This window comes from Phoenix dactylifera, chromosome 18 (genome assembly GCF_009389715.1).
Source record: "Phoenix dactylifera cultivar Barhee BC4 chromosome 18, palm_55x_up_171113_PBpolish2nd_filt_p, whole genome shotgun sequence".
In the NCBI taxonomy this organism is placed as follows: Eukaryota; Viridiplantae; Streptophyta; class Magnoliopsida; order Arecales; family Arecaceae; genus Phoenix; species Phoenix dactylifera.
In genome coordinates this window covers 1,524,996-1,538,246 of record NC_052409.1, presented here as the reverse complement: position 1 = coordinate 1,538,246, position 13,251 = coordinate 1,524,996, and the positions used below count along the sequence as shown (strand labels likewise).

The following is a 13,251-nucleotide window of genomic DNA, read 5'->3' as shown; positions in this document are numbered from 1 at the left end:
GTTCGAAAGATGTCACAATATCCAAAGGCCCCACTTCCATCCACCTTTACCCACTCGTGATATTACCCATGCCTTTTGGTTCTGGGGATATGAAGTAAAGGGAGAATAAAACTGGGGGAAGCAGAGGCTTAGGTAGATGGAGGCCCTCCGGAAGTGTAGGCACTCCTACATTTATACATGATGGCAAGCCTTATGAGGCTAAAAGACTGAGAGAGCCACAGCCAGCAGAGGAAGGAAGTGTGATTGAAACCAGCTGACAGGCTATCGTTTGACTTCTTTTAACATTTCCGTCTCCTTTCTTTCCTTATATACCTCTGCAATCTCCCTCTCTAAGCCACAGCCAGTGTCTCCTTCCGAGAGCTTATCACAAGCCAGAAGGCGAAAGGGGGAGTGGAGGAGCCACAGGGCTTCGCATCTGAGAGACATGGGGAGGGCTCCATGCTGCGACAAAGCCATTGTGAAGAAAGGTCCTTGGTCTCCAGAGGAAGATAGACAGCTCAAGGAGTATATGGAGAAGTATGGCACTGGTGGCAATTGGATTGCTCTCCCTCACAAAGCTGGTAAGACCTTGGACTTTCTCTCTTTGATCCAGTTTTTTCCATCTTTAAGTAGGTGGGTGGAGAGAGAGAGAGAGAGAGAGAGAGAGAGAGGTCTCTTGCTCCAATTTTCTTCTTCTTTTTTTGTTTTCTGTTTACAGGTGTATTATTTGGTTGGTTTTTTGAGCAGGTTTGAACAGATGTGGCAAGAGCTGCAGGTTGAGATGGCTCAACTATCTGAGACCCAACATTAAGCATGGGGACTTCACTGATGATGAGGACAGGATAATCTGCAACCTTTATGCTACCATTGGAAGCAGGTGAAGTAATTTTATATATCTTCCATAAATATCTCGCTGCTTGCTCTTCTGTCTCTTTTCTTTTTTTCTCATCTATCCTTCCTTGGCTATGACTCGAAACAAAGTAAAATGAGACAAAACAAAAGGAACCCCGACCCTTGTGTATTTTTAGCAAAGTTTGCATGGAAGAAAAGGATCTTCTAAATTTAGGCATATCCTGCATGCATGCCGATGTATCATTCTCATCACTAGCTACTCAATTAAAGTCTACCGCAAAAGGATAGTTTCCTTTCCCAAAAGACTAGTGGTGGTTCTTATGGACCAAAATTCCTTTGCTTTTCCTCTCTCGAGTACAGGTGGTCCATCATCGCTTCCCAGCTGCCAGGAAGGACAGATAATGATATCAAGAACTACTGGAACTCCAAACTGAAGAAGAAGCTTTTGGGGTTTCCACCATCCCAAAGAAAAACCCATCAACAGCTGCAGAAGCAGCTGGAGCAGCAGCAGCAGCAGCAATTCTTCCCATATCCTCCCGAGATCAGGACTGGTTCATTCTCATCGCCACCAAGCCTTGAAGGCATGCAAATCTCCCAATATCTCCCGACCCCTATGTCGGCCACCACTTTCTCCTCCCCTCTCCCACAAGGTTCCATGCATCAATGTCAAGTGAAGGACAGTAGCAGCCTCCTCATCTTTGGGAGTGAGCAGAGCTGCAGCTCCTCTGATGGGAGTTGCACTCAGATCAGCTATGGGAGTAATGTCGTCGACTATGAGCTTTGTAATGGTGGGCAACAGATGCGATCTCTTGAGAGCTTTCTCTATGGTGGGATGGAGGAAACCCAGAAACTATTTCTTGGCGATGGTGAGGCCTCATTGGAGTACAATATTGAGGAGATTAAGCCATTGGTTGGCCCAAACAGCTGGTGCAACAGCCTCTTTGGGGATGATCTAAGCAGTGCAACAACCAAGGACATCAGCTTCAAACCCCCGGGCAAGGCCATGTACTACTACTGACTGCTGTAACTACAAGAATTTTTTTTCTTTGGAGGTAAGGCTGTGTGTTCTGATGGAAGACTTTGACGGTACATAGGCTAAAGCGAGTGTTGGCTTTCTTGTATGCAGTTCCTCTTTTGTGACATGATGTTTGTGTGTGCGAGTGTGGTGAAATCCCCTTGGGCTTAGCATTCAAGAATATCATATGCCTTGCAGTGTTTCAGTCATCAGTGGCAGTGGTTGTACCTCGTGAGGTCATCATTGTGAGATTCAAAACCAAACACTCATGTCTTTCTTTCCTTCCTTTTTCCCTATCTTTGCCCACCTTTATCCCTTTTTCTTTTTTGAACCCAATCAGAACTAGATTGGTATGGAGACTTGAGACTTTGGACTTGGTGAAAGTTTAGGGGCTTGGGATTGCATCGGAGGCATCCCAATGTCGTTTAAAATGCAAAGTTTTAGATCTCGCATGGATTGTTGTAATGTAATAATAACGCTGACGCTTTGGTTTTGAACTGAGATTCTCACTGCAGCTCTTTCAACATACGAGGTGATGCTCAGTTATCAATTGTAATCCCAATAAAAGCAAACAAAGAGGGATGTCAGGTTAACCTTTTTTTTTTTCCAATTTTTGTTGGTGGGGGAGGGGGTTGGGGGGGCACTTCGTTCCAAAACAAAAGAAGATAGAAACAACCACAAACTGAAACCTGTAAATAGTTCTCAGCAGCAAGTAAGGAGGACAGCTGCAGCGGAAGAGATTGATGGAGAACAAAACCTCATATAAAAAGGCAAGATATGGGGTTGGCCAAGCTGTTCTACTGCCCTTGCCACCGTTGGATTTGGTGCAGGTGCATCTCACGGTGTGTAGCTGCTAAGTATAGGTGATCCTAATTCTGTACCAAAGATCCCATCAGAAAGAGAGAGAGAGAGAGAGAGAGAGAGGAAATCAAAATCTATTATTTTATTGCGGCAAATGCATTGGTGTCCCACCCCACTCTGGTTAAAAGCAGAAAGAGTATGCCAGGGTTACCAAATTGTAAGACCTAAGGTTTTGTTGGAGCAATGAGGGATAAGTCAAGCTTCATGGATGTTTTTTTTATCCTAATCTTCTAAATTTCAATTCGTTACATGGCCAAATAGCTGCTTTGGTTCTTTTTGACTGTCCCCTCACTTGTTCATAATTTTTTTTTGTAGTTTAACTTGTGCATGGTTGAGATGTTTTGGATTGTCTTGATTAATAATATGGAATACAGAAATGAAGCAAAGAAGCTGATGATTTGATGAAGTGATTGGAAATATAACAAAAAAATGGAAGTATATTTCCGTTGAGTCAAATGCTTGGTAGTTCTATTTTGGTAAATCTTGATTGCCACAAGGCTTTCAAGGACTACGTTGGACCTCAATGCATTGCGCGCATTACTACTTGGAGACGCATGAGAAAAACTTGATAAAAATTCCAGCGAGAACCAAGAAATCACGAGGAAGCCTTTGAAAATAAACTCCAATCTGATCCACCGGTCCATCTATATTGAACAAAATGGCTGCAAAAACCCCTTCTCCCTCTCTCTTCAAGTACTACTACACAAAAGTGACATTTAAACATTACTTATGTTGGTTGTACTCGCGCTAGATTAACATGAGCGACCGTTTTACTAAAAAAAAAAAAAAACATTACTTACTACATCAACCAAGGTAATGCAATTCAGTAAAATTTGATAAGCTGTTTCGATATAATTATATGTGATAGACTATGGATTGCAAGAAAAAGAAAATGTGGGATAGGCTGCAGTAAGTTAAAATTGCCAAGGACTAAGCATTTACTCTTTAAAGTTAGTCGCTGCAAGCCCCTTAAACAGAACAATATTCCAGCTATATGTATAACGATGAGAAACCTTTTGAAGTGCAAAGGCACTCATAATTATAACATAGTGAGACATCAAGCATTTACTCGGACGGTATCACCCTTTATTTAGGCAAGAGGTTGAAGGTTCTAATCCAGATGGAGGGACAGATCCAAGGTAAAAATGTAGGAATTAGTCTCTCCTAATCTCAAAAAAATTTTTTAAAAAAAACATGAGGCAAGGTTAACTGCTATGATATATCCCTTTGTTATATCATTCAATATAGAAGATCAAACTTACACTTACAGATAAAAAACTCCAGATAAGCTAGATTTAGACTCCTACATATGGGTAGGAGCAGCTTTATTGGATTAGTAATAGTTGAATAGACTAGCAGTGAAATCAACAGATATGACCTAAAATTATGAAAGGCCAAACTTACTCCAATAATCATTATCAATGGATCCTCATAAAGATTATACATCTAAAAGAGAGACAGGTATGGGTGAGAAAATAAACAAAATAAGATAAAAGCTTTCCTCTTATACTTTTTTCTTACTGTGGATAGTATTTCAACAAGACTATATGGACGTGGTATTTCTTCAAGACTATAACTATAAGCTAGCCAATCAGCCAGTATTTGTATCTTGCATGCCACTACAAAATTAGAGGAGTGTCCATCAAAGACAAAAGGATGCATACAAATCATCAAATAAAAAAAAATCATAGCAGCCTTGGCCCTTGTAGAGTGAACGACGAGCCAAGGCATTTGAGTTTGAAGGAAATTGATGCTTAGAACAGAGAGAGGGATTGTGATATAATCCCACTTGGGGAACAGTGACTATAAAATAGTTATAAACCGTTGATCATAGAGAATCCTTGTCAGGAATAAGTCCAAGGCTCAATAAAGAAATAGACGTCGCAAGCCTTGATGGCTTTCGAGGTTCGTCGGTGGTTGTGTTATTAGGGCCACCCTACAAAACAATGTTAAGATATACAAAACCATTGACCTCCCTCTGTTTTTCTTGCATTTCTTTTGAAAGGGCAGGTTGTTGCTTTGCCAGCCAAGTAACCTTCTTTCATTTGCCTTTCTTTCTTTTTTTAATGTGTTCTTTTATGGAGGCCCTTAGCCTCTAAATTAGGATAAACTATTTTATGAGAATGTCTTTTTGGGTGGATGGCACAACTCCGAGGTTTGCAATAATTACAAGGATATTGGACTTTGTCACGGATACTAACATAACAAAAATTGGATTGTCACTAAAAAATCTCGCTCTTATGCAAGAAGGAGGCTCAGGACCGTCAGCCTACTCTTCTTTCTCTTATTATTATTAGGAGTTGTAGTATTAATTATTATTGTTATTGTTATTTTTCATATCATCCTATGTGCCAATACGTGAGCTGATTGCACCTGACACGTTGATATCCTACATTGTGTTTAGGCCCATCTCGCAAGATACGTTCACTTGTTGAACCTGGTGTCACGGGCCGATCCATTTCACATAAGATTAGCAACCAAAGCCGGAGATGCACACCATATTACAGTCGTCATCGCTAATCAAACTACCGTAGAATGCAACCAAATAGCATTTCAGCCCCACGGCTATCACACAATTTAGATGAAAAATTATGTTTCCAGAGTTGCATGGTACCTGATGAACGAGCAAGACTGGCTAGCCAATCTGCTACTCCATTGGCCTTTTGAAACATTAGTGCCATTCCATGATCTTGGTCTGGTAGCCTACATGGGACGCTGGAGAAGAAGGTTATAAGAGAGTTTGGACAATACTAATGTATTTTTTCTTTTTTGGCATGCGATTTCTTTGTTACGCTAGAACTTAAAAAAAAAATCCACGGCGTCCATCAACTCTCTAAAAGTATGCTATACTGTACCGAACTAGATGATACAGAATATACCATGCTAGTTTGAAATTAGTATGCGGTACAAGGTACTAGCGCTCGGTATGCTAAATCGGCCCCTATATGAGATGTACTGATAGAATAGTAGCATGGTACCAGTATGAAAATCCAATACCAAAATAGCATATAATGCTCCAAAGGCTCCCTACAAAGAAGTGAATATTCCAAGAATACCAATAAAGTCTTTGAGAATAATTCAGCATTAATCGGACGTAGCAGAAACCATAGTGGAAAAAGTAGTTTAGTTTACCGCCATGGAAAATATACTCCTAACCAATGGACCCGATCTCCAATACAAATCAAAGAATCTATGCTACGAAAAATTTAAAAATTCCATACATCTGACAGAGATGAAGTATATCATCGTACCATGTCTCGCTCATGGCTGCCGTTCATCAAAACGGTTCAAAACCGTCGACGAGTATCTCTCAGATGGGCACCCAAATGCCAGGTGAACCAGGCCTCCACACGCAGTCCCAGCTTGATGGCCGGCCCATTCGCCAAGTACTTCCGGGTTTTGCCTTGCGGCGCTGCCCTTCGAAATTGCGCAGTTTGCATACAAGTTCATTCTAAGGGTACAAATACCACTGGCTCTGGCTCTTTGCAGTTCCCGCATAGCGTCTTTAGCAGTGCATTCCAAGGCGATGTGCCTATAAATCATGAACCTGATGCCGGTGAAAAATCTAGACATTCGAATACCTTGTCGCTGAGCAATTGAAAAATTAACTGAGATCATGGAAAGCTCTAATTAGAATCATAGTGCATATACATGTCACAGTATGCAGCATCTGATTTCTGAGTTGAGATGAATCAAGGCAGCAAAAGTTTACAAATGGAGTTTGACTCAGGTTAGCAATCAGCCCTTATCTATGCCTTGTCATAAAACAGCTGCCTCAATTAAATGATGACAAAGAACAAGAGCAAGCAGATCCAAGCTTAGCTGCAGGTTCGCTGCAATCTCGGTGGAGATTAACTTGCAAATTGTAAGGGGGGGAAAATGGCTGAAGCATTGAGTTCCATTTTTACAGAGGAAGGTTGGGGCATTCTCTGGCATAGCATCCAGGTCGCCTGCAGTTCTTGCACGGATCGGCTTGCCTAAGAACAGATAAAAACAGATTCAGCAACACCGGTAAAGTCATTTTATTTATACTTTTGCTACATATTTATGCAGAACATGTGGGGAGATGTCAAACGGTAAACTTTGTATGAGAAAGCAGGAAATCCTATCCTTCAGAAATTTCACATGATCTACAAAAAATAGTCACAGAATTTGCTTCATTTCATAGATACTGCAATTTCACATGGTTCTCAGTTCTCATTTAAGATAAAGATATCTCATGGATTTTTTTGAGAATAATCCCTGTGGAAAAGCTAAAACGGTGTTGAATATTTCACCAGGAGATCCGTGAAAGCACGAATGCAAACAAACTGACAGCAGCCACAAGACAATCTTAAAGTCCCAATATCAAATTTTACGAGTTATAACCAAGAGATCTCACACATTCCTCTCATTCATACTGAAACATTTGGCTTCTACTGCCATCTTCCTAGCATCTGAACCCTGTTAACATTCAGGTGATTACAGTTCATGCATACCATGATCCTTCAACAAGATATTCATGAGCCCACTCCTCTTTGCCGAAGGCTCACAGCTAACCAGGCAGGCAGTGGTTGCTTGTTCGCTGTGAAAAAATACTTAACTTTGAGTTGCCAATACCTCAGCAGAGATTTACATAACTGAAGACTACCTCATCAGCATAGTATAGCCGAATGTTTGTGCTCTAAAAGTGTTATCATGCAAGCTGATAAGAAATAGCTCGTATCCAGGTCGATGCATGGCTAGAAAAGGAGCACTGGATATCTCAATCTGGTATGTATTTGGCCAGACTCTTGAACCTTCTATCTTAGATAATATCTCGCTCCAGGTAGCTCATGTCTACTTCCTTTCTATTAGAAAATCTAGGACCACCATAGTCCTCTGTGGATATGACTGCATGGACCACAGGAATATTACCAGGCATGTATTTCATCAGCCTGCTAAAACTATGGTCATCTATAACGGACTTTTTAAGTTACAGTCTCAGCCAAGACTATTGCAACTCCACCTAAGGCGTCTACTTGCTTATAATCAACCATATTTTGAATTTAACTGCAGGAACCACAGGCATGTTCAAATTTTTTACAGCTACGGTATAAGTTCAGTGGTGTAGGCATATATTTGATAATGTAGATTTAACCTAGTACCATTAGCTTTGTAGCTCCATGTACAGAACTTACGTGAATGATCAAAATTATGGAGCTGTAATCACACCCCAAATTGACTTATGCCATCAACCGTCATCAGGAGAAATGTGAAATAACTTCTGAAGAAATATATGGTGCCCAGGAACCATTAACCTGCTGATGAGGGCATAAAGGGTGTTCTGACTACTGAATAAACAGTTCCTAAAAATGATAGGAGAGGATGGAGAAAGACATCAGAAAAGGACTGCTTTAACAACCCACCTACAAAAATAGGTGCTGTTTCACCTATGTTTGGAGCTGCAATCACATGGAAGCCTAAGCAAGGTAGCAAATTCCATGGCTTTCACATCATCAAGGTTTTGTTTAGGGATAAGTGCAATAACTAATTTTTTTTCCTTCCTAAAAGCATTATTATGACATGAAATTTCTCCCAAAAGCCACAAAAAAAAACCAGATAAGCAAATTCCACTATAGCATGATGCATAATGAGCCTGCAATCAAATTTGCATGTACTCTTAGGATAAACCCTTGGACCAAACTTCCATACAATTGCAACATAAATCAACAAAAGAGAGCCTGCGAGAGAGAGAGAGAGAGAGAGAGAGAGAGAGAGAGAGAGATCAAAATCTAATAAAATTACAGTAGCAACAACCCTTCTTAAACTGTAAGAGCCAATTATAATTTCTTCTACACTTTCCTAAGAAATGTGAACTCCTTATGATATCTTCCTTTAATAAATAGAAAAGAAAGCTTATTTAGTATATGTGACCAGCAAAAACTAAGCTAAAGACTCAATAATGCAATACTTGGCCCCTTAAAATGTCCCCAAATGCTCAACCACCATATAGTTGGGAGCTTTGTTCTTTTATTAAGAACAAGACCCTTGCTAATCTTCATGGACAACATTGCTAACTTCTCATATGTGACTGCGATTCACCATAGTGGCTGGCCATCTAGTTTTCTCTTTTTAAGTAGGTTTTCTAAAAATTAACTAGAGCACTGCATGGACCTCTCAAAATGAAAATCGAAACCACTGATCATGATCTATGGCAGACAAAATGACGAAACAAAATATCATATATTTTTAAGTTCTTTCACTCATGCATTGAATCGATGAAAAATGAACACTTTTAATGGTACGATGCCATGTTTTTATTTGATCTAAAGTCTAGAAGTATCCAAATCAGCTGAAATTTGATCTATATGTGTTTTAAAATATTTAGATCAAGATCAAAATTTTACATTTGCAAATTATATGGTGTATGAAATGCTTTAGCACACAAGCTATATTGTTATTGTTTATTTTGTGTCTACTTGATGCATAGGCAAGAGATCTCCAAAATAAATGACTGTTAGTCCATGGGCATGATCAATGGTGATAATTTTCATGCTGATAGCTCCATCATTGATTTCCATTAGAAAGCATCATACATACATATAAACATACACACATAAATACATGCATACACACGTTCATACATATAAACTCCCAAAACCTCCTGATAATAAAAACTTTAGCTCTCATCTCACCATGCTAGCATGCCTATTCTTTCATCCATTCGCCATTCTTGCATCACGTTTAACTTGAATCAAACCATGATGCAGTTCCCTTGCCAAGACTATCAAGAACTTATATCCCTAACCTGCCGTTTCTTGTTGCCACCATGCAGATCATTTCAAGATTCCAAAATTCATCTCAAGAGGAAGGATACTATCTTAATATGTTTAGTCCATCACATAGAATCTAGTCTCCAAAAGAATTTACTCTTTTGTCACCTGATTTCCACAACCTCTATGCCGATTTACCTAAGGTGGTACATACATACATGCACACATATAGAATAGATTGGAAACCACTAAACTCCTAAAACTCCTTATTATTAAAACTTTAGCTTTCTTCGCTACATCGCCATGCTAGCGTGCCTATTCCTTCTTTTGTTCACCATGCTTGTGTCATGTTCCACTTGAATCAAATCATAATGCAGTTCCTTTGCAAATACTATCAAAAACTTATATCCCCAACCTGCCGTGTATCTTATTACCACTATGCAGATCATTTCAAGATTCCAAAATCCATCTCAGGAGGAAGGATACTGTCTTAATTGGTTTAGTCCACCACATAGAATCTAGCCTCCCAAAGAATTTACTTGTTTCTCACCTGATTTGCACAATCTCTATGCCGATTTACCTGAGGTAAGGTTCAACTTAAAACTTCACCGTACTCTATTGGTCTAAGCATTATCCCACCTCATTAGATGAATAGTACCCTATTCTCACATATTCCACCACTATATATAAAGAATCCACTCAGATTTGCTGGTTAATTCACCGGGATTCCAAACAAGATTAATCACGACTATAGTTCAACAAAACTGGTGAATCAAGGCAGTCTTGTGCCCAAAGCCCCCTGAACCGTATTACCAAATAAATATTCTGGTTCCTAAGTATTATAAGTGTTGCATATGGTCAAAGAACTTGACCGGGAATCTTTGATCTCAAAGCCAATGTAATAAGCTCTCAAAAGTCAAAGCACATACAATCCAAGTAACATCAACTTCACTAGAGAACTCTAACTAAGATAAACTCATATATACTCATGCCACTTCCAAATGCATAAACTGAGAATTTCTTTCTCTTAAATTGAGCCAAATCAACTCCATCAGTATGAGCATTATTGACATATTGAAGGGAGGTTATTGGCTCCAAAATCTGTATCAACATCAAAACTCTTAACCTTCCATCATCACTTTCATTGCGAAATGTGCTAAAAGCCTATATAAAGATGAGAAAAGAAGGTCTGCCTGTTGTAATCTTTTGTTGCTATGAGAAAAATATCTGAGGAGCCAAAAATGTAGAAAGAGAACAGGAAAATGATTATACCCTGTCCACATTACCTTCGGATTTACCTAGATCAAGCTTGCAAAAAAGTTAAAAACACGACTACGTTAGACTAGTTTCAAGAACCAATGCACACACTGATCACTAAGGTGACAATGCAGTGTATCCGACACTTCTGAAGGCATGATAGCTCAAAGAGACAAGCTCAGCCAAAAATGTTTGCTCCAGTTAAAGAGCATACAATGAGTTGTTATCTTACAGACCCCATTTACAAGGTCGATTGGTCCAAAATTGGAACAACTCTCTGACATCTCTCTCTTAAAAACTCAAGCGAGACACCACGTCAAAGCAGACAAACTATAAAGACGCTTAAAAACGCTTCGAACGATATATATTCGGCAAACCAAATGTTCAATAGAACAAGATACTCATCCATACCCCAGGCTCGTCCAAGTCCTATATAAAACCCTGACTTCCATCACAGACAACTGATCCATGAGTTCTTCAAAAACAAGTAGCCGAAAATGATTCTAGTCCTATACCAAATTGTTTTGATCTGATCCGGAAAAAGAATCAATTCTTGCGGGAAAGAGTAAGACAACCTAAGAGCAAAGCAGGAGTAGAAGAAAATTTCTCCATGGTCACACAGAATAACACCAAAAGAAATAAAACATCGAGAGAGAGCTTAGGAAAGTAGCACACCTTACTAGTCGTCCTCGCCACTCTCATCACTAAAGTAGCCAGCTTTCTTCGCCTTCTTCTTCCTATCCTTCCCATCATCTCTCCACTCCTCCCTCCCCCTCGCCTTCTCCTCGGCCCCCCTCGTGTCCACTATTGATGCCCAGTTATCATCCTCGAACCCGGCTTCATCCCCACTATCCGATCCCCAGTCATCCTCCCTAACGCCGCCGCCGCCACGGCGCTGCGCATCCCTCCGGGCCCGCTTAGGGTTTGGCCGCTCCCTGGGGCCTAGCTGGTTCCTAGGACACTCGTAGGAGAGGTGGCCCTCCTCGCCGCACTCGTAGCAGCGACTCTTGTCCTTGTAGACCCTCCGGCGGATGAACTCGGCGGCGCGGCCGTTGTCGGAGGCGATGGAGACGGAGATGGTGCGGCCGTTGAGGACCTTGCGATCCATAGTCCGGACGGCGGCGGCGGCGTCGTGGCGGGAGACGAAGAGGACGAAGGCGACGCCGCGGCTCTGACGGGAGACCCGGTCTTTGAGGACCGTGACGCGGGCGACCTTGCCGAAGGTGGAAAAGATGGTGTGGAGATCGGAGTTAGTGAGAGAGTAGTCGAGGTTGGAGACGTATACCGTCGATTTGGAGGGGGCGAGGCCGCCGGATCCGCCCTTGGAGGCGCCGCCGGCGGTGGCTTCGTGGTGGTGGTGGCCGCCGGAGGCAACGGCGGAGGATGAAGAGGGAAGAGGGTAGCGGTAGAGGAAATCGTCGTCCTCATCGTCGCTTTCCTTTCCTCGCCGACCCATCCCTCTTCCGATTTCTCTCTCTCCCTTCCCTATCCCTCACCCCTGCTGTTTATTATAATGTTTCTAGAAACGCGTATGGGAAACGCCAACGTTGTTGAGGAACTCATTTGTAACAAGATTTATTTAAATTAATCAGGTTGCTTTATGTTCGGGAATAGAGCAGGAATAAAGTGCCAGATAACTTGTACATTATTTGCCAATCTAACTTAAAATATAGAGTTACAATTCCAATCAGACTTTTCTCGCTGCCGAATAACTATTCTAATATAAGTATATAACGTGAAATAACTTAATATAAGCGGTTGGAAGTAGAGCTATGAGCTATTATAAAAAGTTATTTACTATTTAGTAACTACATTTATAAAGTGTCACAATACTTTAACATATATTTGGTAAATAAACTGAGAGAGTACTTTTGTATAACAAAATTATCATAAAAAACATTGCATAGTATTATACAACAAAACATAATAAAACATAATATATATTAATACATAAATATACGATATAGTATAATATTATTGTAATATAAAATAATATTATTATAATATAGTATAATAGTAATATAATTATTAGAGTAAATTATTTTTTGATAATATAACATAATATTAAATTATTTAACATAACATATTAATGTATTATGATATAATGTAATATATATTATATTTATAATATAATACAATAATAAAGATATAAAATATTATAATTATTAGTATAAATTAATTTTTCATAATATAACATAATATTAAATTATTTAAAATAACATATTAATGTATTATGATGTAATGTAATATAATATAATATTTATAGTATAATACAATAATAAAGGTATAAAATATTATAATTATTAGTATAAATTAATTTTTTATAATATAACATAATTATCTAGCGTAATATATTAATTTATTATAATATAATATAATATGATATTATATTTATAGTATAGTACAATAATAAAGTTATAAAATATTATAATTATTAGTATAAATTAATTTTTCATAATAAAGGGACAAACTATGTAATTATTATATTTTAATATGGGCATTTTTGTCAAAAATACAGCTTTCCGACAAAGCTGAAAACAGCATCAAAAGCTG

The 13,251-nt window shown here is 39.4% G+C and overlaps 2 protein-coding genes across 3 annotated transcripts; one reads left to right on the top strand and one right to left on the bottom strand.

Moving 5' to 3' along the window:
* Positions 1–106: 106 nt before the first annotated feature.
* Positions 107–2,127, top strand: LOC103707032 (transcription repressor MYB4-like). Its single transcript, XM_039115335.1, has 3 exons — positions 107–560; positions 727–856; positions 1,192–2,127. The coding sequence occupies exons 1-3, from the start codon at positions 425–427 to the stop codon at positions 1,847–1,849; spliced, it is 924 nt and encodes a 307-aa protein (XP_038971263.1). The 5' UTR covers positions 107–424; the 3' UTR covers positions 1,850–2,127.
* A 3,654-nt stretch (positions 2,128–5,781) lies between these two features.
* Positions 5,782–12,208, bottom strand: LOC103706997 (U11/U12 small nuclear ribonucleoprotein 31 kDa protein). 2 transcript variants are annotated; one of them, XR_005506791.1, is made up of 3 exons: positions 11,374–12,208; positions 6,359–6,684; positions 5,782–6,239 (listed from the first exon to the last, which is right to left on the bottom strand). XR_005506791.1 is itself a non-coding variant. In XM_008791313.4 (2 exons), the coding sequence occupies exon 1, from the start codon at positions 12,152–12,154 to the stop codon at positions 11,378–11,380; it is 777 nt and encodes a 258-aa protein (XP_008789535.1). In that variant the 5' UTR covers positions 12,155–12,208; the 3' UTR covers positions 6,304–6,684; positions 11,374–11,377. The 2 variants fall into 2 exon arrangements, 1 of the variants encoding a protein (XP_008789535.1); XM_008791313.4 differs by lacking the exon at positions 5,782–6,239 and having other exon boundaries at positions 6,304–6,684.
* Between the last annotated feature and the right edge of the window lie 1,043 nt (positions 12,209–13,251).

What these genes read in the sequence shown, in the direction of transcription:
- LOC103707032 (XM_039115335.1), top strand. Translation starts at nt 425, where the DNA reads ATGGGGAGGGCTCCATGCTGCGACAAAGCCATTGTGAAGAAAGGTCCT. An exon ending in TGCTCTCCCTCACAAAGCTG is followed by an intron (nt 561 to 726) that starts GTAAGACCTTGG and finishes TTTTTTGAGCAG; the next exon opens with GTTTGAACAGATGTGGCAAG. An exon ending in TATGCTACCATTGGAAGCAG is followed by an intron (nt 857 to 1,191) that starts GTGAAGTAATTT and finishes TCTCGAGTACAG; the next exon opens with GTGGTCCATCATCGCTTCCC.
- LOC103706997 (XM_008791313.4), bottom strand. Translation starts at nt 12,154, where the DNA reads ATGGGTCGGCGAGGAAAGGAAAGCGACGATGAGGACGACGATTTCCTC.